Below are 22619 nucleotides of genomic sequence, written 5' to 3' on the forward strand. Positions count from 1 at the left end.
TGTACTTGGCATGCAGTAGACACTCGGAAAATGTTTCTGAAAACAAGGAAAGATTTTACTTTTTAGAATTAGTCTTTCCTGATTGATATAGTGGCATAACGGGGGGAAAAAAATCACTATTTTTTCCCATAATTAACATTCTGTACTGTTTTCTATATAAGCAATATATTTGCAACTTCGTGTTCTTTGAAATAAAAGAGAAAATCACAAAGGGAATATTGAGGTAGTAATAATCATGCTCACTTAATTTTTCTGTGCCCGATAAGTATTACTTAAATTCCAGCATTTTGAACTGTGTTGTGTTCAAGGCACTCTGCTTGGTGGATGTGGAGTGCAGTTCATCAGAAGAGACAAAAATGCACGTAAACAGTCCTATAAGACAGACTGTTCATTACTTAACAGTGGGACGCTATCAGCTCCATGCTTCGGGGTTAAAATTATTGATTTTTAAGCATTCAGAGAAAGGACATTTTTAAAATTGTCTTCTATGTCAGATTTTGCCCGTTGTAAATATTACTGATACTAGCAAAGACCAACTTTGTATAGAACTTTTGGTTCTGTGTAACTTAGTTCTTCGAGAGTGTATTCAAAAAGAACAAATTGTTTAAAAAAAAGGTAACGTCAGCTTATTGCAGACCATATTTTAGGGTGCAGATGGTGAGTGAATCAGTGTGGGTTTTATTCTGCTCTGCCAGTTTCAATGTTGCAGACCTAAATCCCAAACAAATATGCAAAGGCAGTTCTGGTTCACATTTTCCTTCCTACTGCTTGTAAACTGGTGTACATGTTGATAGTATCTCATTTTGTATTATACCCCCAGCTCCATTTCACTAGAAAACTTGCAGCCTTTTTTTTGTAATATGTCGTTGCCAGTGAAATATATTACATAAAGTATGCTAAGCAAATCAAATTAGTATGTCTAGAATTCATTTATGAGGACTGTAATGAGGTTATTTAAACTTTGAGTGATCTTTCCTGAATAAAATTGCTTCATTTGATGAGTCGCTGTCTTGAGAATTGGAGCGTTATTGGGCCTTCAAAGTCTTATCTCTGTTGTTTTCTTTTTTTTAACGGTAGATGCCTGGTAGACATCTTAGAACTTTAAGAACGGAAAAGACCTGCTTTTAGGGGATAATGCTGAGGGACACTATGAAATCTTGGAATGACAGCCAGTCAGATCTCTGTAGCAGTGACCAAGAAGAGGAAGAAGAGATGATTTTTGGTGAAAATGAAGATGATTTGGAAGAAATGATGGATTTAAGTGATCTGCCTACCTCACTTTTTGCTTGCAGTGTCCATGAAGCTGTGTTTGAGGTGCCAGAGCAGAAGGTAGGCATGTACCCTGCCTTTCCCTGCCTTTGATAGTGTGTTAAATGTGTGCGGGTTCGGGGAAACAGCATGTCGCTGCCCGTTTGCAAAGTTTATTACTGGTCCGTGACAAGTAGAGAAGTGTGCACCAAACTTTAGACGTTGCTGGGGCATTTTTATTATGCTTTATGAGACTATCAGTCTGCAACAGATAGGAAATATTTAAAATCCAGTCCTTCCCCACAGACATTTTGAGAAGTACTGGTTTCTAGTGAGCTCTGAATCAAGTCCTGTTAAGTTCATCCATTTATTCATGCAGTTATTCATTTTTGGAGCCTGTGGTTAAAGAGAAGCTAAGTGATTTTTAGCCTGGCTTCCTATTACTTGGGAGTTAATTCACAAAAGAAGGAATTATTTTAAGCCTTTTTCTAGGGCTAATTACATAATTAGGACTATTTATGATTTCATTTTAACAGAGTTGTTAGTATTTCTTGTTTTACTTTCTACAACCTGGCCGGGGCAAAATGATTGAGTTTATTTTTTTAAAAGGTTACCCTTCTTTAGTTCATTCATTATTTAACTGGAAAGAGAGATTGTATGTGCGCTTTTGGTTCCGTCGTGACCTCACAAAAGCTTGTGGTCTTAGTCATACAAAAGTAAAATATTTCTGCCACTGGTATGAATTTTGCACGTTCTAAGGCTTCGTTTAAAAATCCTATCACGATCCTTTTAATTTGCTATCTATGCCCTCTAAGTATTTTCCTTCCAGTGACTCTCATGGAGCAGAACTTGATATAGTTTGACTGAGTACGTACTTGAGTGCTCCAGTGTGTAAGGCACTGTACCAGTTGCTTCAGGGAATTTAAACAGCTTCTGCCACAGAGAGTTTACAGTCCTGCAGTGGAGATGATCAGTAATTTGATGTAAGATAGAATACTCGTGCCTTTAGAGACACTTGAAAGTACTGAGGTAACAGAGGAGTAGGATCACAGCCAGCTGGAATAAAAGATCTTACGGGGAGACAGCATTGCAGAGGAGCTGTGTGAGTTGGGTAGGAGTTTAGCAGGGAAGGGAAAGGCAGTTCCAGCCAGAGGGAACAGAATGAGCGAAAGAGCTGAATCAGGAGAGCGTGGACCGCTTACTGCAGGGAGTAGTGAGCAGTTCTGTGTGGCTGGTGCTGAGGTGAGATGTAGCCAACGTCAAGAGCGGTTGGGCTGGAAAGGTGAGTGTGAGGCATCCTGCAGACTCAAGGAGCTTGCCCTTCTGTGGTCAGTAGCCTCTGAGCAAAGGAGTGGCAGTCAGAATTACACATTGGGAAGGTCAGCCACAACCTGTAAAGGGCAGAGTGGTGGCAGGAGAGCCAAAAGCAGGGCCCGTTGGGGTGCGCTTGTGGAAACCAGCCTAGAGGTACGGGAGACCTGGAAGGGGAGAGAGAGAGGGTGGCAGCCACCAGGTTTTTACCGTTTGGGTTTGTTTACATTTACAAATGCTATTTTCTTTCCCAAGTTCAGTCACAGTGTAGACATTTTGAAATCATTCTTCCTAGTTTTCTCATACGTTTTAAGAGCTCTAAATTTTCATGTAATAAATAATTACAGTGACTTTGTTGTTGTGAGAAACCACATGTATTACTAGTTTATCTTAAAATTCGTAAGAATTTTTCAAGAAACCTCACAATCTTATCTGTCCCAAGTTTTTCTTTTTTACTATAGCCTAGGGGTTTGTTTAACTTGCCGAAGTGATGAATTCTGGTTGGTTTTCAATTTTAAAACCATTTGATTTTGTATCTAACCTAAATTTATATTGGAAATCATATCACCAGAAATCCTAGCAGCAGTTCAGTGGACTTCACATTACATACAGTTCTTAACTCATAGTAAATTTTAAATAAAAACCTTCATGATAATATCTGAAGCTGCAGAATATAAAATGTTGATATAATAAAATTATATATGGATCATTAATTGGATATAAAGTTTAAGGAGAATCAAATGTTTTCTTTATAGTTTGCTTCTCACTATCAGTGTCTTATTTTGCTTTAGTTTCTTCTGGAATAACCTGTCTGTGCAGGTCATCCACATACGTGCAAAAAACAAAGCAAAACAAAAACCACTTCTGATGGATCATGGGCAAAATAATTCTGATTGCAATTAAATGTTTTATTTTCAAAAGAATTTTAGTTTTTTCTCCAGGTTGGAAAAGGTTTCTGTCTTGATAATTTTATAATTGTTGGGATGCGCTTTTGCCCTCTTCTGAATGGTAGACTGAGTAACACAGGTGCCGTTGTCTTGTGAAGGTGAATCTTCATTTTAGATGGCTGGATTTGGGCTCTACATTTTCATCAGTTTTTCTTGAAAATTGCATGAGGTGGGGGAGGAAAAGTAAAGAATATAGCAAACTGTAAGAAAAATAAACCGAGGAAAAGGCTTATCTCGTCATTTCTGTTTCTGCAGCAGCACGGTTGCTAGTTTTTATACATGTGCTCAGCTAATCAGTGGCTCCATCTGGAGCACTGCAGGTTTAGTACCTAATTTTTCTGTAACAGATTGGAATTTGTTCCGTGTGATTTTATTAACTTGACATTTGTAACCCCAGTTTTCCCTTTCTTAAAATAAGGAAAAATTGAGCAGCCTTCTGGTTTGAACATGAGAGGTCTTCAAAATGCAATTTAGGTTTTTATGATGGGAGAAACTGGAGTGATTCTCCTTTCTGATTTAGGTCTGAGTATCTGAGGGGACTCAGTAAATGTTGATGCGAAACAGCATTCCGATAGGACTGACTTTATAAAGAAATGCACGTGGCTTTTGGATTAGTCTCTTCGCAAAGCACTACCCTTCGCACATGAAACTGTTTCCACTGACCTACTCACCATACGACATTTGATTTATTTTTCTAATGACGATGGTTGGGGTATTAAGACCATCTCTACTTGCTCTCCTGGTCCTGCTTTTTGATCAGTGACACTTAGCATCTAATACAGTTCCCAGTACGGGGCAACACCTGTTAAATGTTTGTTGAATGAATGGATTATGTAAGACGTTTGTGGAGGATTAGTGATACAGAGCTGTGGTAGAGAAACAGACTTAGAAGCTGAGTGAGGTTAAGTAGTATGTAGAAGATTTAATCTGAAATTGTGATTTCAGATACACTGGGGCAAATTCTTCTGTGGTCTGTATAATCATATTCATAATATAATCTTTCTGTCGAGCATTTGGTTTCTACACCCTCCATTTAAAGAATAGAAAATATTACTTAAGAAAAATAAATGATATCTGGAAGTTAACTGAAATACCCTGAGTCTCTGGTTTTTAGACCTAATCAATTGTTGAGTGTTCTAATACAACCTTCAGTCCAGGAGAAATGAATCTTTTGAGGAAAGTGATTTGTTTTAAACTTGAGAATTGAAAAAGGGGATTCAAAGGAAGAATGTTAAAGTGAACTGTATTTTTAACAGTGCCTGGAACATAATATGGTTTCAGTAAATATTTGTTCAGTTGAATCTGTAGTGCCATTCTGGCCAAGAATTAGTAAAAATTTAATTAACTTCAAGGCTAGATTAAACACTAGAGAATCATAGAAGTTTAGAGCTGGAAGAAATCCTAGCCAAGTCTCATACAGTAGTTTCAGAGTAACAGAGTAATTGAGCTTGCTTTAGAAACCATTTTTCAGTTGTACACTGAAAACTACAAAACATTGCGGAAGGAAATTAAAGACAACACAAATAAATGGAAAGATATTCATATCCATGGACTGGAATACTTAATATTGTTAAGATGTCAGTGCTGCCTAAAACAGTCTATGGATTTGGTGCAATCCCTATCAAAATCTCAAAGATGTTTCCTGCAGAAATAGAAAAACTCATCCTAAAATTCATAGACTCTCAAGAGACCCTCAAATAACCAAAACAATTTTGAAAAAGAACAAAGTTGGAGGACTCACACTTGCTGATTTTAAAACTTAATACAAAGCTGTAGTAATCAAAGCAGTGTGGTACTTACTTGTCAATTATATCTCAATTAAAAAAAAAACCAGTATGGTACTAGTATAAAGATAGACATATTAACCAATTGCATAGAACAAAGAGTCCAGAAATGAATCCTTGCATATATGGTCAAATGATTTTCAGCAAGGATACCAAGGCCATTCAACAGGGAAAGGACAGTCTCTTCAACAAATAATGCTGGGAAAACTAGATATCCACATGCAAAAGAATGAGGTTGGACCCTTACCTTACACCATATACAAAAATTAATTCCAAATAGATCAGAGACCTAAATGTAAGAGCTAAAACTATAAACTCTTAGAAGGAAACATAGAGGGAAAGCTTCTTGACATTGGATTTGGCATTAATTTCTCAGATAGGACACCAAAAGCACAGACAGCAATAGAAAAAATAGATAAATTGGACTTTATCAGAATTTAAAACGTGTGCAGAGAATATTTTCAAATCGTATATCTGATAAGGGATTAATCCCCAGAATATATAAAGAACTCCTAAAATTCAACAACAAAAACCAAATGGGGTATATACAACTAATTGAAAATGGGCAAAAGATTTGAATAGACATTTCTCCAAAGATGTATAAATGGCCAATAAGTTCATGAAAAGATGCTCAACATCATGAATAATTAGGGAAATACAAATCAAATTCACAATGAGATACTTCACACCCATTATTGACAAGGATATGGAGAAATTGGAACCTTTTGTGCATGGCTGGCAGGAACATAAAATGGTATGAGTGCTGTGGAAAATGGTATGGCAGTTCTTCAAAGAATTAAGCATAGAATTACCATATGATCCAATGATTTTGCTTCTGGGTATATACACAAAAGAAAGCAGGGACTCCAACAGATATTTGTACACCAATGTTCACAGCAGTATTATTCACAATAGGCAAAAAGTGGAAACAACTCAAATGTCTATCAACAGATAAGTTAATAAACAAAATGCAGTGTATACATACAATGGACTATTATCCAGACTTAAAAATGAATGAAATTCTGATGCTGTGGATGAACCTCGAAAGACATTATGCTAAGTGAAATAAGCCAGACAGACACAAGAGGATAAATATCGTATGATTCTACTTATATGAGACAGAAAGTAGAATGGTGGTTGCCATGGGCTGTGAGAAGTGGGGAATTGGGAGTTACAGCTTAATGGGTACAGAGTTTCAATTTGGGATGATGAGAAGTTCTGGAGATGGATAGTGGTTATGTACAGCAGTGTGAATGTACTTAATGCCACTGAATTGTATACTTAAAAATGGTTAAAATGGTAAATTTTGTGTTTTGTATATTTTACCACACAAAAAAATGCAACCCTCCCTTTTTCTTGACTTTATCATTCTTTGTAATGTGCTTTTATACATATATAATATGTTCATACGTGTGTGTACTACATATGTATATATGTATGGGCACCTCTTTTGCCCCACTTTGCATGCTTTCGGCCCACGTTTTCACTCCAGCTGTTGTGAGCGTACTCACCTGTGTGCAGGTGTAGCCCCACAGCAGCTGGCCTCCGTGGCACTGTGGATATCTTACTCTTTGTCCCAGTGTTTCTCTGCTGACTGCACAGATGCTCGTCCGTATTGGTGCAGGTGCAGACGTAACAGTGTGAGGGAGTTAATTAACATCTCACAGGGCAATCCTAGACCAGTGGGGGGCTGAAGCCAGTGAATACGTCCCTTCTCCTCTACTCTCCAGCCACCGGTTCCTTGGCTTCTGGCTCCTCAGAGTGCTTCTAGCAGGATCAAGCCCCAGTTGCTCACAGAGGTGACCCAGCTTGGTAACACAACCTGGACAGAAGGAGGACGGGCTTTCCCTTCTTCCCTGTTCCCACCTTGTCACATGAGGTCACTTCCCAAAACAAGCTCCTTGTGTATACCCTTGCCTCGGCCTCTGCTTTCACAAGGAGCCCAGGGAAGACACAGGTGAATAACTTCCAAGTTTGGTTATTCCTCCTCTGTAAAGGCACTGTCTCAGGCTCTCAAAAAAGGGGCAATTTTTAGCTTGTGCAAAAAGGATAAAGACGAATATAAAGAAAAACCACGTGCCCACCCAATTTAGCAGATAAAATTTTACTAATAAATTGAACTCCTTTTGTCTTCTCCCAGAGATAAGCATTATCCTGAACTCCATGTTTATCATTTCCCATGCAATTTTAACTTTTTATTAAGTTTAACCGTATGAAATTGGTGTATCTGTAGGCCAAAATGGTCAAATACAGGTTTCCCCCTTTCTCCAAAAGTAAAGTGTTTCTACAAAACCTTTTGTAAGCTGAAATGGTATAAAATGAAGAAGCAATTCCTTAGGACACATCTTACCAAAGCATGCACAGAATAAATTGAGGTAGAGCACAGATGCTCACAGACACAGTTCAAAGCTAAGGTGGCTTGAGATGCTGAGATGCTAAGGATAGTTCCCCGGGACGGAGCTCGGTGCCACTCTCACCACTTGCGGTGTGCACTGCCTCTGTAACAGCTGTGCAAAACAGATGCTGAATGCGAGTTTCGCCTTTTTTTTGTAAAAGGGAAACATCCTCTTTGGATTTCTTTCAGTTAGTGACAGCACATACTAATGTAGGTCTTTTGTAAAAGCAAAGCAGCATAAAGCGAACTTTCAAAAAGTGGTGGATACCTGTATTGGTGTTTCTTCTGGTTCAGCCTAATACTGTGTGTATGTATGTATACTATTTTTAAATTTTGCTCTATTTGCAGTTGACATGATTGTCTATTTAGAAAGGAATGTACATAAAAACTCTTAGAACTAATAAGTGAGTTTAAGAAGGTTGTAGGATACAGGGTCAATATACAATATCAACTACATGTCTCTATACTAGCAGTAAACATTTGGAAATTGAAACTTAAAAAACACTACAGTAGCACCATGAAATACTTAAAGATAAATCCAACAAAATACATGCAGGATCTGTATGCTGAAAACTATAACACTAATGGAATACATAGAATTTTACATTATTTAAAATTTTCTGTAAATGGCATAATTATGTTTTTTTCTCCATGTTATATTCGTAAGATTTTTTTTTTAAATACCATGCCTCTCCCTTTTGACCTGCAAAGTTTTGTGTTTTTTTTAAATTAATTAATTAATTTTTGCCTGCATTGGGTCTTCGTTGCTGCGCACGGGCTCTCTCTAGCTGTGGTGAGCGTGGGCTACTCTTCGTTGCGGTACGCGGGCTTCTCAATGCGGTGGCTTCTCTTGTTGCGGAGCACGGGCTCTAGGCGCGTGGGCTTCAGTAGTTGTGGCTCGCGAGCTCTGGAGCGCAGGCTCAGTAGTTGTGGTGCACGGGCTTAGTTGCTCCACAGCATGTAGGATCTTCCCAGACCAGGGATCAAACCCATGTCCCCTGCATTGGCAGGAGGATTCTTAACCACTGCGCCACCAGAGAAGTCCCCTATATTTGTAAGATTAATCCATGTTGAGATATGTGTTCAGTGTCGCTTGCTGTATACTGTCCTGTTTTACAAATATACCATTCTTTATTTACCCATTCTAATGTTGGACATTTAGGTTATTTTTGAGATGTTGTTATTGCAACAGCGATGTTGTAAATGTTCTGTATGTGTCCTGTATATGTGAGGGTGAGAGTGGGGGGTCTCCTCGGGGTATATAAACAGGAATGATGTTGCTGGCTTGTCAGGTTGCACATTTTCACCATCTTAGTGGAAACTGTCAGATAGTCTCTAAAGCTGTACCTGTTTGCATTCCTACCAGCCGTGTAGAAGAGTTCCCATTGTTCCATAGCATCACCAATACTTTATATTTTCAGAATTGAAAATTTTTGCCAGTCTGGTAGTTAACATTTTTATTCCTTTTTAATACACTTTTGCATAAACTGTAGATGAATGCTTCTCAAATTTATCTCTTAGTGAAGGACCAGGTTTTTCCTCCAAACTGTCACAGATTTGTAAAATGCAATAAGAATGTCACAGCAGTGTAAACTTGCTAAAATGTTCCTAGACCCTTTCTCTCAATTTCTATACCAAGCCTTGTTGTAGACCAGTAGCAAAGTTCATGGACTAGCGCGGGGTCCTCAGACCACCGCATCATATATATAACATTTAGGAAATTACAAATACAAGATTTTGAAATGAAGAAGCTATCTTCAGTTATCTTCAATTATATTTGTAGCTTCCATTGTAAATACTTTGTCTCAAAAACAAGAGTTAAAAAGGGTCTTAGATCATTTAGTTAGGTATCCTAATTATCGGCCATATTAAGAGATCACTGAACAGTCAGGTTAGCTGTCATGTTCTTAGAGACAATTGGTTTACAGATTCCACATTCGATCTTGGTTTGTGTATTCAGTAAGTGTTTAGTGAGCATTGTGCCAGCCACAGTTAAAGTTCTGGGGAGACAGTGGTGAACACAGTGACTCTCCAGCCCTGATGGAACATTAAGGAGATAAATATATTTAACATGCAAATAAGTGAATTATAAGTTCAGATAATGACAAGTATTGCTGTGAAGAAAATAAAATAGTGGAGGGGTAGAGAGTGACTTGATGGGTGACAGTTTTTAACTAGAGTGGTTGGGGAAGGCCTGTCTGAAGAAGTGACGTTTGAAGTCACCGAATAATGAGAAAGAACCAGTATAATATTTAATACTTCCTATAATTTAATTGAGATTTATCCTAACATAATTTTTTAAATATTTATTTATTTATTTAGGCTGCTCTGGGTCTTAGTTGCGGTACACGGGATCTTTGTTGCAGCATGTGGGCTTCTTAGTTGCGGCATGTGGACTTCTTAGTTGCGGCATGAGGGATCTAGTTCCCCGACCAGGGATCAAACCTGGGAACCCTGCATTAGCAGTACAGAGTCTTACCCACTGGACCACCAGGGAAGTCCCCTAACATAATTTAAATAACTTTTCTCTCATGTGTCTATACAGTTGAAATGCCTTATAATTTTTTTTTATCTTTCTCAAAACAAATACTGCATTGAAGCTTTTTTTCCCCAGTAATCTCAATTTCAGTTGGAAAAGATCTGCCGGTTCCCAAATCAAGGTAGGATTTAAGGTCCTTGGGTTCTAAGAAACATCTAGATTACCCATGTGTATGTGTTCCTAATCTCTCCAAAGCAGGGTGCTCCCATGGGGGAGGGTGGGATAATTCAGGAGTGAGCGAGCTCGGAATAGGCACGTGTGTCACCTCTATACTACCTGGCACAGAGCACAGCTTTTGAGCCTTGCTGTGCATTAAATATGTGATGAATAAAAAACTGGGAAGATTATCTACAAGGTCAGGGTACCAACACTCACCAGCATTTATGTTGAGCCCTCCTAAATTAATTTCAGTAACCATGTCTATTCTGTTTGTTTTATTTTCTTATCTGATTTACATTTCTATTTTTATAAGTTTTTTAGGGCATATTATATTGGAATAGCACAACATGTCCATAATATGTGTGTGTATGGGTATGTGTGTATGTATATAAATTTAAAAGTAGATAAATAAATAAAGTATATTGGCAGTGCGTATTGAAATACTTTTACTGGTTTGGGTGTACAAAGGACTTTTTTCCCCAAACCATTTTAAGAGTAAGTTGCCAGCAATGGTGGCCATCGCCCACAATTTTTTAATTTATATTTGCTACAAACAAGGGCATTCTAAGAGAAAAAACAAAATTCAGGAAATTAACACTGATACATTACATTGTTCTAATTCTCCGACCCTACTCAAATTTGCGGTGGTTCCAGTAATGTCCTTTATAACAACAACAACAACAAAAATCCAGTCCCTTATCACGCAGTGCATTCAGTCGTCAGGTCTCTTTAGTCTCTTTCAGTCTGAAACAATTCCTAGTCCTCCCTGCCTTTCAGGATGCTCACACTCTAGGAGACTGCAGGCTGGTCGTTTTGTAGCCCATCTCTCAGTTTGGGTTTGGCTGAAAACTGTTTCTTCAGGGTCAGTCAGGTTGTGCACCTTTGGCAGGAACATCACAGAAGCGATGCTGTCCTTTCTCACATCCATCTTTAATTTGTCCTATTACCGATGAAATTCACTTTGAGCCCTTGATTAAGACAGTGTCTCCCAGGTTTCTGCACTGTCGAGTTATTCTTTTTTTCCTTGTAATTAATAAGTACTTTGTGGGAGTTACTATGAAAGTAAATATCCTGTATCCCCGTCAAGTTTTAAACATATTTACTCATATCAGCAAGATTCATGGTTTCCTATTTCATTCATTGGTTATAATCTGTTACTGTCACGATTTTATGCTCACTTTCGTCCCAGGTTTGGCCAGCACTTGCCCCTTCCAGGTGGTCTCTGTGTCTTTTTGACATGTGCCCATCACTCTTTGGGTACCTCTTTAAACTTTCTAGCATAACAAACTATTCCAGAATTATCCTGTACTCTCCCTGCCCCAGCGCTGGAATCAGCCATTCCTCTGAGGAGCCCTGATTCCTTTCAATGGAGAACAGTCATATTTAGGAACCGAGATAGGAGTTAGCTGTGTGTGCCGGGTGCTCTCGGAGTCTCACTGTTCCTAGGCCTCTGGCACAGAGATGGGAACTATGTGCAAATGAACATATTTGCATACATACCTGTGTTTACACGTATACTTCCAGCTCCATTCCAACACTAAAGAATTGTTTGTAGTTTTCTCCCTTTTCAAATCTGTAACTCCTTTCTCTGGCAGAGAGATAACTAGCTTCCATTATCTTATTATAGTTACTTATTCAATCACTTCTTCTGTATCACCTTAAATTAAATCACCACCTACCCCCTTTCCCATGTGGACACCCACCTGTGTTCCAACACCCCGTGTCAGGTCCCACCCTGCACCCAGACCCACCACAGGAAAGTCCCCTTCACCCCATCTGGGTTCTGATACTCCCGTGGGTGCCCTCCTTACCCTGCTCGGGATCCAGTGTCCTGTGCTGGCCTCTTACAGACATATCCCTACCCACTTGGGCTCCGAGCTCCAGGCTGGATTGCCTTCCTGAGCAGGTCCCCTCCTCGGCCTTCTCACGCCATCAGCCTGCCCCTTTGCTGGATACCTTCCCTCTTGCCCTGCTCTGGGCAGTCTTCCTGCATGGACATCCACCTCACCCCACTGAGCTTCAGCACCCTGTGTTGGGCTACCCCTATGTGGGCACACTGTCCTCATCCTTGTTGGGCTCCCGCACCCCATGCTGGGCCTGCCTCCCTCCCTGGTGTATCTGACACCCTGCTCCAGGCTCCCCATCAGCATGGACACCCCAACCTTACTTGGCTACACCTGAAGGCTTCTGAACCGAATGTTCAGGAAGAGGAAGGATGCCTTATTCTTTTTAAAGGAACAAATAATACACTTCCTTCTCAGACTTGTTTCTGACATTCTTTCAAGTTTACATGTCTTTGGAAAGATGGGTCCCTAACTTGAAAAATCACTTTCCTTCTCTAATGTCCATGAAGAAAACACCACCAGAAAGGAAATGAACGTCTACCCTGGAATAAATCACACAATCAATATTGTTCCTTGTTTTAGCCTCAATATCTAAGATAGTACCTGGCCTTATTGAATGAGTGAATGGATGAACAGTGAGAAAGAATTTATCAAGACACATACACACAAAGATCTAGATGGAGACCAAAGAAATGGAACAGAGCTCAAGTTACTGCCAATCCTTAAGCACATGGACAAGCCCGAGAATGAAATGTTTCTTGGTCTTTGTACGTAACTGGCCTTGACGAAGAGGAATCGTGTCTTGCTCCTCCACATTTTCATGCATGCTGTGATAGCTTCATATCAGCCGTTTCCATGTTTTAAGTGGCTTTTCATTCTGTGCAAGCTTGGCGCCATGAATACATACATAGTAAGCAACTCCAAGGCCATCACCAAACAGTTGACTTTATGAAATAGAAAACAAAACAAAAAGACAAAATTAATAAGGAAGATTAAAAGCCACTGGCATGGAAATAGTATATTTTTTCAGTATGTACAATTCAATTTATTGCTACATTAAAAAAAAAAAAAACAACCCTGCTATCCTCTCCCTCAGTTCAAGTCAAAGTTCATAGCAGAGTAATGCAGAGTCCTCAGTGTCATAACAGAGGAGCAGTGTCCTCTGCTTCAAGGCGTCAGGGTCATAGGTCAAGTTCAGAAGAATCCTGGGAAGATGGACACTGATTCTATTAATCAGTGGTTCACTGTATCACCCACTGCAACCGAGTCTCCTGGGGGAGGGCATGTCTCCCAGGTGACTGCTCCATCAGCTCGACACATCTGAATTACACTAAAGGACTGTCAGGAAGGGCAGGTTTTAATTTTCCACTGGCGGCCTCCGTGGTACTTGCTATCTCAATATCTGTTCATACTGTCATCGCTGTGTATTTACCTCCTTCCTGGGCATCCACATCACACAGTAGAACAGTTATTTTTGTGACCACAGAATGGCAAATGGATTATTGCAACAGCTCTACCTGTTTCTGTTAATAATAGTGATAATACTCCCTTTGATGTATTGTTCTAAGACCTTTAAATGGTCTCTCTTTCTATCACCAGTAACCCAATGAAGTGAGTACTTTTACTATCCTCAGTTAATGGATAAGGAAACTGTAGGCACAGCAGAAGTGAGTAACTCGCCCAAGGTCACACAGATGTATAATGGAGCCAGGAGTTAAACGCAGACAGCCAAGCTCCAGAGTTCTGTGCTCAGAAGATAAGTGGCTGGTAGAAGCCATAAGACCGTGCTGAAGTGATCTGTCCAGGCTGTGAGTTCCTCCTTAGGTCTTCCTTTTGTGGTCTCATGTTTGAAGAAGTGAAGAGTCTCTGTTACTGGATGCAAAAAGGAGTGTTTTACCCATGCTAAAGGCCAATGAGCAGAGAGCCTCAGGAATGGATGGTGTGTACTCATGTCCCCCTCGCAAATGCAGAGGTGGGTTTTGTACTTGTTCATCAAAGCCAGTGCTCGGTCACTGAAGTCACAGGAAAGATACCGCCATGTGGACGACATTGTCCCTGACTGGGCCATTGGAACATCTACAGGCTGGCACATGCAGTTCTCTCTACTCCAGTAGAAGCCTGAGGCTGGATGTGAAGTTCAAGCTGAATCTGAGCTTCCCTGAAACTTATTTGAAATTTAAGAAACCTCTAAACAATTCATGAGACAAGGAAGAAACATAATGGAAATTAGACTAAAGTATTTAGAATCAAATGATAGTGAAAATAATATATATTAAAACTTGTGGGAACAGCTAAAATAATACTTAGAAATGTATATTTTTAAAATGCTTATATTAAAAATGAGAAAAGTTGAAAAACTAATGGAGTAAGCATCCATCTTAAGGTGATAGGAAAAAAACTCAAAGAAAAGAATAAAGAGCAGGAATTAATGAAAAGTGAATAAACATACATGGAGAGAGCCAATAGTGTCAGAAAGGTGATTCCCCGAGGAGAATTATATCTCTCCACTTATATGGGTCTTTAATTTCTTTCAACTATGTCTTATAGTTTTCAGTGCACAGGGGAAAGGATAATCATTCCAACAATGGGTGCTGGAACAAAGGGATAGCCATATGGGATAAAAAATGAACTTTGACCCTTGTCTCACATACAAAAATTAACTTGAAGTGGATCATAGACCTAAACGTAAGAACTAAGCTATAAAACGTCTACAAGAAAGCATAGGAAAAAATCTTAGTGACCTTGGGTATGGCTGAGATTTCCTAAATATGACACAAAAAGCACAAAGGTTTTTTGTGGGGTTTTTTAAGTTATTTATTGTCTTTATTTTTTATACTTATGTGCGTTTATACTGGATACAGTTCTTTTTTTTTAACATCTTTATTGGGGTATAATTGCTTTACCATCGTGTGTTAGTTTCTGCTTCATAACAAAGTGAATCAGCTATACATATACATATATCCCCATATCTCTTCCCTCTTGCGTCTCCCTCCCTCCCATCCTCCCTATCCCATCCCTCTAGTTGGTCACAAAGCACCGAGCTGATCTCCCTGAAAAAGCACAAAGGTTTTTTTTTAAGTCAACACACGGAGTCAACACTTCATCCAAAAACAAAACAAAACAAAAAACTTGCTTTTCAAAAGATACTCTTTCAAAATGAAAAAGGAAAGCAAGGACAATATTTGAAAGACATAGACTTGACAAAGGGCTTCTATATAGAATACATAAAAGAACTCTTACAACTTAATAAGAAAGATAGCCCAAGTTAAAAGTGGGAAAAGATTTGAATAGACACTTGACCCAAGAAATTATAGAGATGGCAAATAAACTTAGGAAAAGATACTCAGTATCAGTAGTCATTAGGGAAGTGTGAATTAAAACTACAGTGAGATAATACTGTATCCCAGTACAATGGCTGAAGTTAAGAAGACTGACCATACCAAACGTTGGTGAGAATGTGGAGCAGCTAGAACTCTTATACACTGTTGGTGTAAATGTAAAATGGTACAATCACTTTGAAAATCAGTTTCTGAAAAGTTGATCATATACTTGTCATACAATTCAGCCATTCTACTCTTAGGTATTTACCCAAAAGAAATAAAATCATATATCTACCCAAAATGTGTACATGAATGTTCATAGCAGCCTAATACCTAATAGTTCAAAACTAGAAACAGCCCAGATGTCCATCAGCAGGTACATGGGTAAACATCCTTACAGTGGAATTCTACTTGACAATAAGAAGGACCACAAAAGAGAACCCAGTAATATGAATCTCAAAATGATTATGCTCAGGGAAAAAACCTGGACCTCCCCACACACACACCAAAAGTATATTTATACAAAATGCTAAAAAATACAATCTAATCTAGAGTGATAGAAAAAGAGATGGTGGTTACTGGGGTGAGGGGGGGCACCTCATACACATCTGTGTTATGTTAAGTAAGGACTTAAACATGAAACGTAAAACCATAAAACTTTGAGAAGACAATCCGGGAGAACATCATTGTGATCTCAGAGTGCAGAAGGATTTCTCAAGACACAACACAAAAGGAAAAAGTGGATACATTTAGTAATGTTCAAATTTTAATATTTATGGTACCTATAATTGACAAAGAAGTAGTATCTCTATAGAACTCCCATGACTCAATAAAAAAAGACAACCCAATAGAAGAATGGACAAAAGACATGAACAGATACATCATATTAAGAGGAGCCCCAAATGGCCAATAAACATGAAACGAGGTTCAAACTCTTTATTATTCAGAGAAACGTGAATTATAACCAAAATTAGAGCCCATTTCATATTCCCTACTTCACATTGATAAAAATTTAAAGGTCTTTATAAAATGTTGGCATAGATATGATGCAACCAGAACACACATTCACTCTTAGAGAGTAAACTGATATAAGCTCTTTGGAAAACTATTTGGCAACATCTACTAAAGTTAAAGATGTGCCAGTGCTAAGGCCCAGGGATTGCACTTCAGAGAAACTCATGCATATAGTACCAAGAATGTTCATAGCAGCACTGTAGTAGCAGAATCTGGAGGCAGTTCAGAGTCCAGCAGCACTAGAGGAATTGTGGTACGGCTCTACAGTGGAATACTATACAGTCATGAAAAGGATAGCTCACAGTTACACGCAGCAGCAAGGAAGAATCTTAGGAACAAAAAGCAAGTTACAGGGCTTCCCTGGTGGCGCAGTGGTTGAGAGTCCGCCTGCCGATGCAGGGGACACGGGTTCGTGCCCCGGTCCGGGAAGATCCCACATGCCATGGAGCAGCTGGGCCTGTGAGCCATCACCGCTGAGCCTGCGCATCTGGAGCCTGTGCTCCACAACGGGAGAGGCCACAGCAGTGAGAGGCCCGCGTACCGCAAAAAAAAAAAAAAAAAAGCAAGTTACAGAGGAATATGTGCAAAATGATTCAATATTTAGGGATCCATATAACTGTTGTAAAACTGTAAAGAAAAGCAAGGGAAAGATAAGCACAAAATTCCAGAAAATGGTTACTTTGAAGCAGGAAAGGAATAGGATGGGGGTAGAAACTCTGACACACTGTGGACTTCAAAATGATAGTAATGTTTTTGTTCTATAATTGGGAATGTTTTTATGATTTTTATACCTTACGTTTTTTTATAATACTTTACATATGATTTTATAATATGAATCTACACTATATTTAATAAGGTTATTTTTAGAATAAGGGCAAACTGCAGAATTTTAGCATATGACTAACAGGATACCTGTTCTTGTATACCTACAAGAAAAAAATGCTTTTTTGGGGAAAAAGGCAAATTATAATGAGTTCTATCCCATTAATTATGTTTAATGACTTAAATTTCCTCTTGGTAAAGGTTTGTCGTTTCTCCCCCCGCCCCCATTCTCTCTGCCTGGCTGCCCCTCAATTTGTAGGAGAGATTTGAAGCGCTTTTCACCATCTATGATGACCAAGTTACGTTTCAGCTGTTTAAAAGCTTTAGAAGAGTCCGAATAAATTTCAGCAACCCTGAAGCAGCAGCACGGGCTCGAATAGAACTCCACGAGACAGACTTCAATGGGAAGAAGCTGAAGCTGTATTTCGCACAGGTACTTCGTGCTGCAGAGGGCAGTGTTCTCTAAACTTGTTTTCCTCCATCCAGAAATACTGTCAGTTCTCCACTTTCTCTATTATTATGCCAGAGGTCTTTGATATGAACAATCCCCAAGGAGAAAACTATTTTTTCCTTTATTTTACAGATATATACATTTATTTATTAAGCATATTTGCCGTCCTAGCTTTGTTTTGCTTAAACATGAAAAGAGTTTCAACCTCTTTTTTATTCAGTTTAAGGAATTCATTTTTCTGGCAGCTTTTCTCAACTGGGGTTGAGAAGGTTAAGTAAGCCCTAACACCTTAAGGCCAGTGAGTTAACTTTTCTCCTGTGCATCTAGAATGGCACTCGTGCTGGGATATCCTTGGAAGAAGTGAGAAAGTAGTCTCTGGAATCATTTCCGTGTGCTGTGATTCATATGAGGCACCCCTTTGAAAATGGCTCCCAGCCGAAGGGGTGAGCAGGGAGGAGGCACGGCACGTACAGAAAGACTGTTTTAGACTTTGGAATTGAAAAGGATCCTGTGGGTTGCCAAGAATTGGCTATGCTTATTATTCTAATCCTACATTGATAGGACTCTTCTCGGAAGAATTAGTGAAATAAAGGCATTAGATGATGTGTTAAGGGCACTGTTTTATTTTCAACACAGAATTTTTTCCCTTGGTCTTAGCTTTCAAAATAAAAAAAAAAAATTAAGGGGTTTGTCATCTCATACTCCAAATGAAACCCATGTTTGGACTTTTCTTTGTGGAATTGATGGAGATGGTATAACCTAATCTCTTCTAAAACTGGGATTCAGTGCTTAGTACCATTCATTGTTCATTCATCTCTCCACCAATTTATTTTTCTATTCAACTAATCTTTATTGAGCACATAATGCTGTGCACTGAGTGTTCAGTGGTGAACCAGACAGGCACAGACCCTGACCCAGCCACTGGGAGATGTACTGTTAAAGAGAAATTTTTAATTTTTAAAAATTTTCTCCCAAGAGATGTTCTCCCAAGAGATGTTACAGTTAATGTAAAGATGAAAGAGAAAAATATAGTCCAGTCAAATTCTGAACATCTCCCTCCCTGCAGGTACAGATGTCCAGTGAAACACAGGACAAATCGTATTTACTGCCCCCCCAGCCGGTCAAACAGTTCCTCATCTCCCCTCCTGCGTCGCCTCCAGTGGGGTGGAAGCAGGGGGAAGACGCAATGCCTGTTATAAATTATGATTTACTCTGTGCTGTTTCCAAATTGGGACCAGGTAACAAACTTCTGTCTCTCCTGTTTTTTTTCCCAAGAAACTTTGGTATTAATGACTGTATTCAGCAAGTTGTGTTCTAGCCAAGTAGTAAGAGCATGTTCAGCATGGAGGATAAAACCTGGGTTCAAATTCTAGCATTTGCTAACTTTGTGAACTTGAGCAAGTTACTTAGCTTCAATTTTCTGAGCCTCTGTTTTCTCCTCTAAAATCCAAAATAGCGATCATAATAGCTACCTTTCAACGTGGTTATAAGGATTACATGATATATATGTAATAATTAATCTAACTGCGGTTTTTACCGCTATAAATTCTAGTATATAACAGGTCGTTAGTGAATGTTAGTTGCCATCCAAATAGACAGACGTCACGTTGACTAGTACATCAGGGAACTGGTGGTGATACCATATCATCCCTTCCAGACTCTTCTCCTGTATTTATTTTTCATTTCTTCTTTTCCTTCTCTTTGATTTCTCTGTCTCTCTCATCCCTTTAAGACAATCTAAGAAATCGGCGCCATTGTTGTTCATACAAGTTGTCCGCCTAAAGTAATGTTATGTCTATTATAGGGGATACAAAAGGCATTTTGAGGGGAAGTGGCTAGTTGTTGTTTTTAGACATCAGAGCTGTATCTTGGATCTCTGAGGTCCTATAGTAACGAGACTGCCGATGCTGCCCGGAACCTTACAGGTGTCTACCAAGGGAAAGCCAGAAACCCTTATGAAATTAAGCAGACGTACTTGTGTTATTCATAGAACAGTAATTAGCACTTACATTTTAACCCCCAAGACCTCAGTACTCCGTACTAGCTAATGTCTTAAAATGCCAAAACTCTTTTAAGAACCTTAAAGCATCAGTTCTCTAATGCCAAGACAAGATGAAGTTCTCTGAAATAGGATTTAAAGATGGAAAAACCTATAATGAGCAATGAAACTATGAGTAGAGCAAGAAGTTCCAAGGGACAGAACCCTTCCTTTGCTGTTTACCTCCACAGGAGAAAAATATGAACTTCACGCGGGAACCGAGTCGACACCGAGCGTGGTGGTTCATGTCTGTGAAAGTGAAACTGAAGAGGAAGAGGAAACAAAAAATCCCAAGCAGAAAATCACCCAGACAAGGCGCCCTGAACCCCTGACTGCAGCCCTGAGCAAGCCCCGGGCCTTCGACTGCACGCTGTGAGGCTTTGGTTGTGGGGCGAGGCTGCTGCCACCTGGGCTGGGGTGGTGGAGACATGCCTGCCCGGGACCGCTGCTCAGCTGAGGCGAGGACAGGAGGGAACAGAGCGCCTGCCTTGGGGACAAGGGAGTACAGAGTAGCAGCCAGGTTTACCTGTTCAAAATTTTAACTGTTGCTCTGAGCAGCACGTTAAATTAAAGGATTAGCCCCCAACATGTGGCAACTCTTGACCATTTTTAACAATAGCAAATTGGGAGAATGGCTCCCTCCAGCAACGTTGATTTCCCTGCTTCCATATAGCATGGGGTACCGCAAAATGAAAACTCTAGTCACTGAGTGCAGTACCATTTTTAAGAACTTAAAAATAGTCTTACAATTTTAATAATGTAGTGTGGGTTTTTTTTGTAATGGTCTATTGGCTTCCAACTAATCTATTGGTAAATGGTTAATTGCTCTTCAATATACATGGAATTTTTTGCACAGAAAGAAACCTGACATAGAGAATAATTCGTAGAAAATCATTTTTCTCAAGTGTTTTTTCCTTAACTTTGGGGAAGAAATACCCAATTCCCTTTGACTGTCAGAATCAAGGGACCCAAATCTATGTGCACATTGTTCTCATCCCGAAAGTGATACACAGACCCCAGTTCCTGATGTGCCATCCCTCCCGGACACAGAGCTGTTGCTTTGGAAGGCAGGACGTATCCCTTGTGAGCTTGATGACTGTTACCTCAGGCGGCCACTGCACTCTACCATTTGTGACCATGTCCTGGCCTGTAGCTCGGACTGTCTTCAACCACCAGTTGAGTTTTTGTTGTGCATATTTGTGTGTCATTATTCTTGAATTAGAAAAGGTCATGATAAGATTTTCCATTTTTAAATTGTCCATTTAAACATTTTTCAGTTTGATTTGAAAGAAAAGTCACACACATTCTTTTTCTGTGAATTAGGGAAAGATGGGGGCAAACAGAGATAGTTTTGTTAATTGGACTTTCTTCTGGGTGAAATTTTTTTACCCTGGCTTCCAGTTGGCATTTTCCCCTAAAATAGAAGTGTTTCCTACTTGTGTTTCAGAGTGTATCGTTGAACCTGCTAAGGTAGAAGCAGACATCTTCTTAACTCTTTGTGGTCTCTTTGGACTTTGAGGTCCCTTTTATAGAGAAGCATCAAAACTAAGAATGCTTTGCTTCAGGTCAAGTGGCTCTGCTGATTCTCTGCTCACTCCGAGGTTTTCTTTGTATGGCAAGTGTCTGGGGTTCCCTGGTGTGTCTGTGCAGGGACGTGTGAGTTTAGACTAATAAACCAATATGGCTGCCACTACAAAGAAAGAATAATGCAGAAATTCAGACTGTGCTGTCTATACATTTTTGGTAATGTATTTCTGTGGTCTAGATGTTCTTATTATGGTAGAATTTATTTCTAAGGACATAAACTTTATTGAAAAAAAAAAGAGTTTTCTATATTTTCCTTGCCCTCAAATACTCTGAGATGATCAACTCTTCTATTTGTATCTATCCACCACTGGTAAGCCTCAGTGTAAATTCAGTTGAAACTTGTGATTCTGTAAGCAGTTTATTAAACTCATTATTTGGCAGTTTAACTGGCAGCCACTTAATAAATTTACTTTGCAGTTCTAAATTCAGCATTTTGTCACTCTTTAATCTTATCTGGGTGTACTAACTTATTGCAGGACGGACCCTAAGTCAGGAAATGTATGTATTTTCAACATTTGGGAATTTTCGAATTTCCTTTTAGATCATATTTATTTGCTATAATTTTCTAAGTGGTCAAAAGTCATGATGTTTTATTATCTGGCTTGGCTTTCATGCTCTACCTTCCAATTAAAGAATATTCTATCCCTAACTTAAAACTGTCTTTTCAAGTCAAACAATGCAAATTACCTGAATATTTCTTTTTCTCTTTTCTTTCTTTTTTTCCAGTGTTGAATAAATTGAAGAAAAACTTAAACCAAAATTAAATATATATTAAGTAATATATATTTTTATTTAAAATATAATTATTTAATATATATTAAACTTTTCTGAAAGGAAAACATTAATATTTTCATTCTTTCTCGTATAATATTTCCACAAGATGAACTCTAAAAGAAAAACTACTATATGCCCATTAACTTTTTTTTTTTTTTTTTTTTTTAAATTTTTGGCCATGCCCCACGGCTTATGGGGCCTTGACCAGGGATGGAATCCGAGCCCTCAGCAGTGAAAGCACCAAGTCCTAACCACTGGATCGCCAGGGAATTCCCTCCCATTGACTTTTAAATATCGTGAAATCAACCAGGATCTCCCCAGGTATTATGAGCTCTTTTTTTGGCTATTTTGTATCCAGTTCATGTATCCATCTTGTGAGAGATAAG

The 22619-nt window shown here is 39.0% G+C and overlaps 1 protein-coding gene and 1 non-coding gene across 6 annotated transcripts; one reads left to right on the forward strand and one right to left on the reverse strand.

The window, feature by feature from the left end:
- Window positions 1-1134: 1134 nt before the first annotated feature.
- On the forward strand, window positions 1135-20248 carry RCAN3 (RCAN family member 3). 5 transcript variants are annotated; one of them, XM_065876582.1, is made up of 4 exons: window positions 1135-1329; window positions 17643-17816; window positions 18901-19072; window positions 20064-20248. In XM_065876582.1, the coding sequence occupies exons 1-4, from the start codon at window positions 1135-1137 to the stop codon at window positions 20246-20248; spliced, it is 726 nt and encodes a 241-aa protein (XP_065732654.1). The 5 variants fall into 5 exon arrangements, with proteins under 5 accessions (XP_065732654.1, XP_065732660.1, XP_065732669.1 ...); XM_065876588.1 differs by having other exon boundaries at window positions 18925-19072; XM_065876597.1 differs by lacking the exon at window positions 17643-17816.
- Window positions 10110-10182, reverse strand: TRNAS-GCU (transfer RNA serine (anticodon GCU)). The gene has a single exon. It is a non-coding gene; the product is annotated as a tRNA-Ser (tRNA).
- Window positions 20249-22619: the final 2371 nt, after the last annotated feature.

The sequence above is a fragment of the Phocoena phocoena genome, chromosome 1 (assembly GCF_963924675.1).
Source record: "Phocoena phocoena chromosome 1, mPhoPho1.1, whole genome shotgun sequence".
In the NCBI taxonomy this organism is placed as follows: Eukaryota; Metazoa; Chordata; class Mammalia; order Artiodactyla; family Phocoenidae; genus Phocoena; species Phocoena phocoena.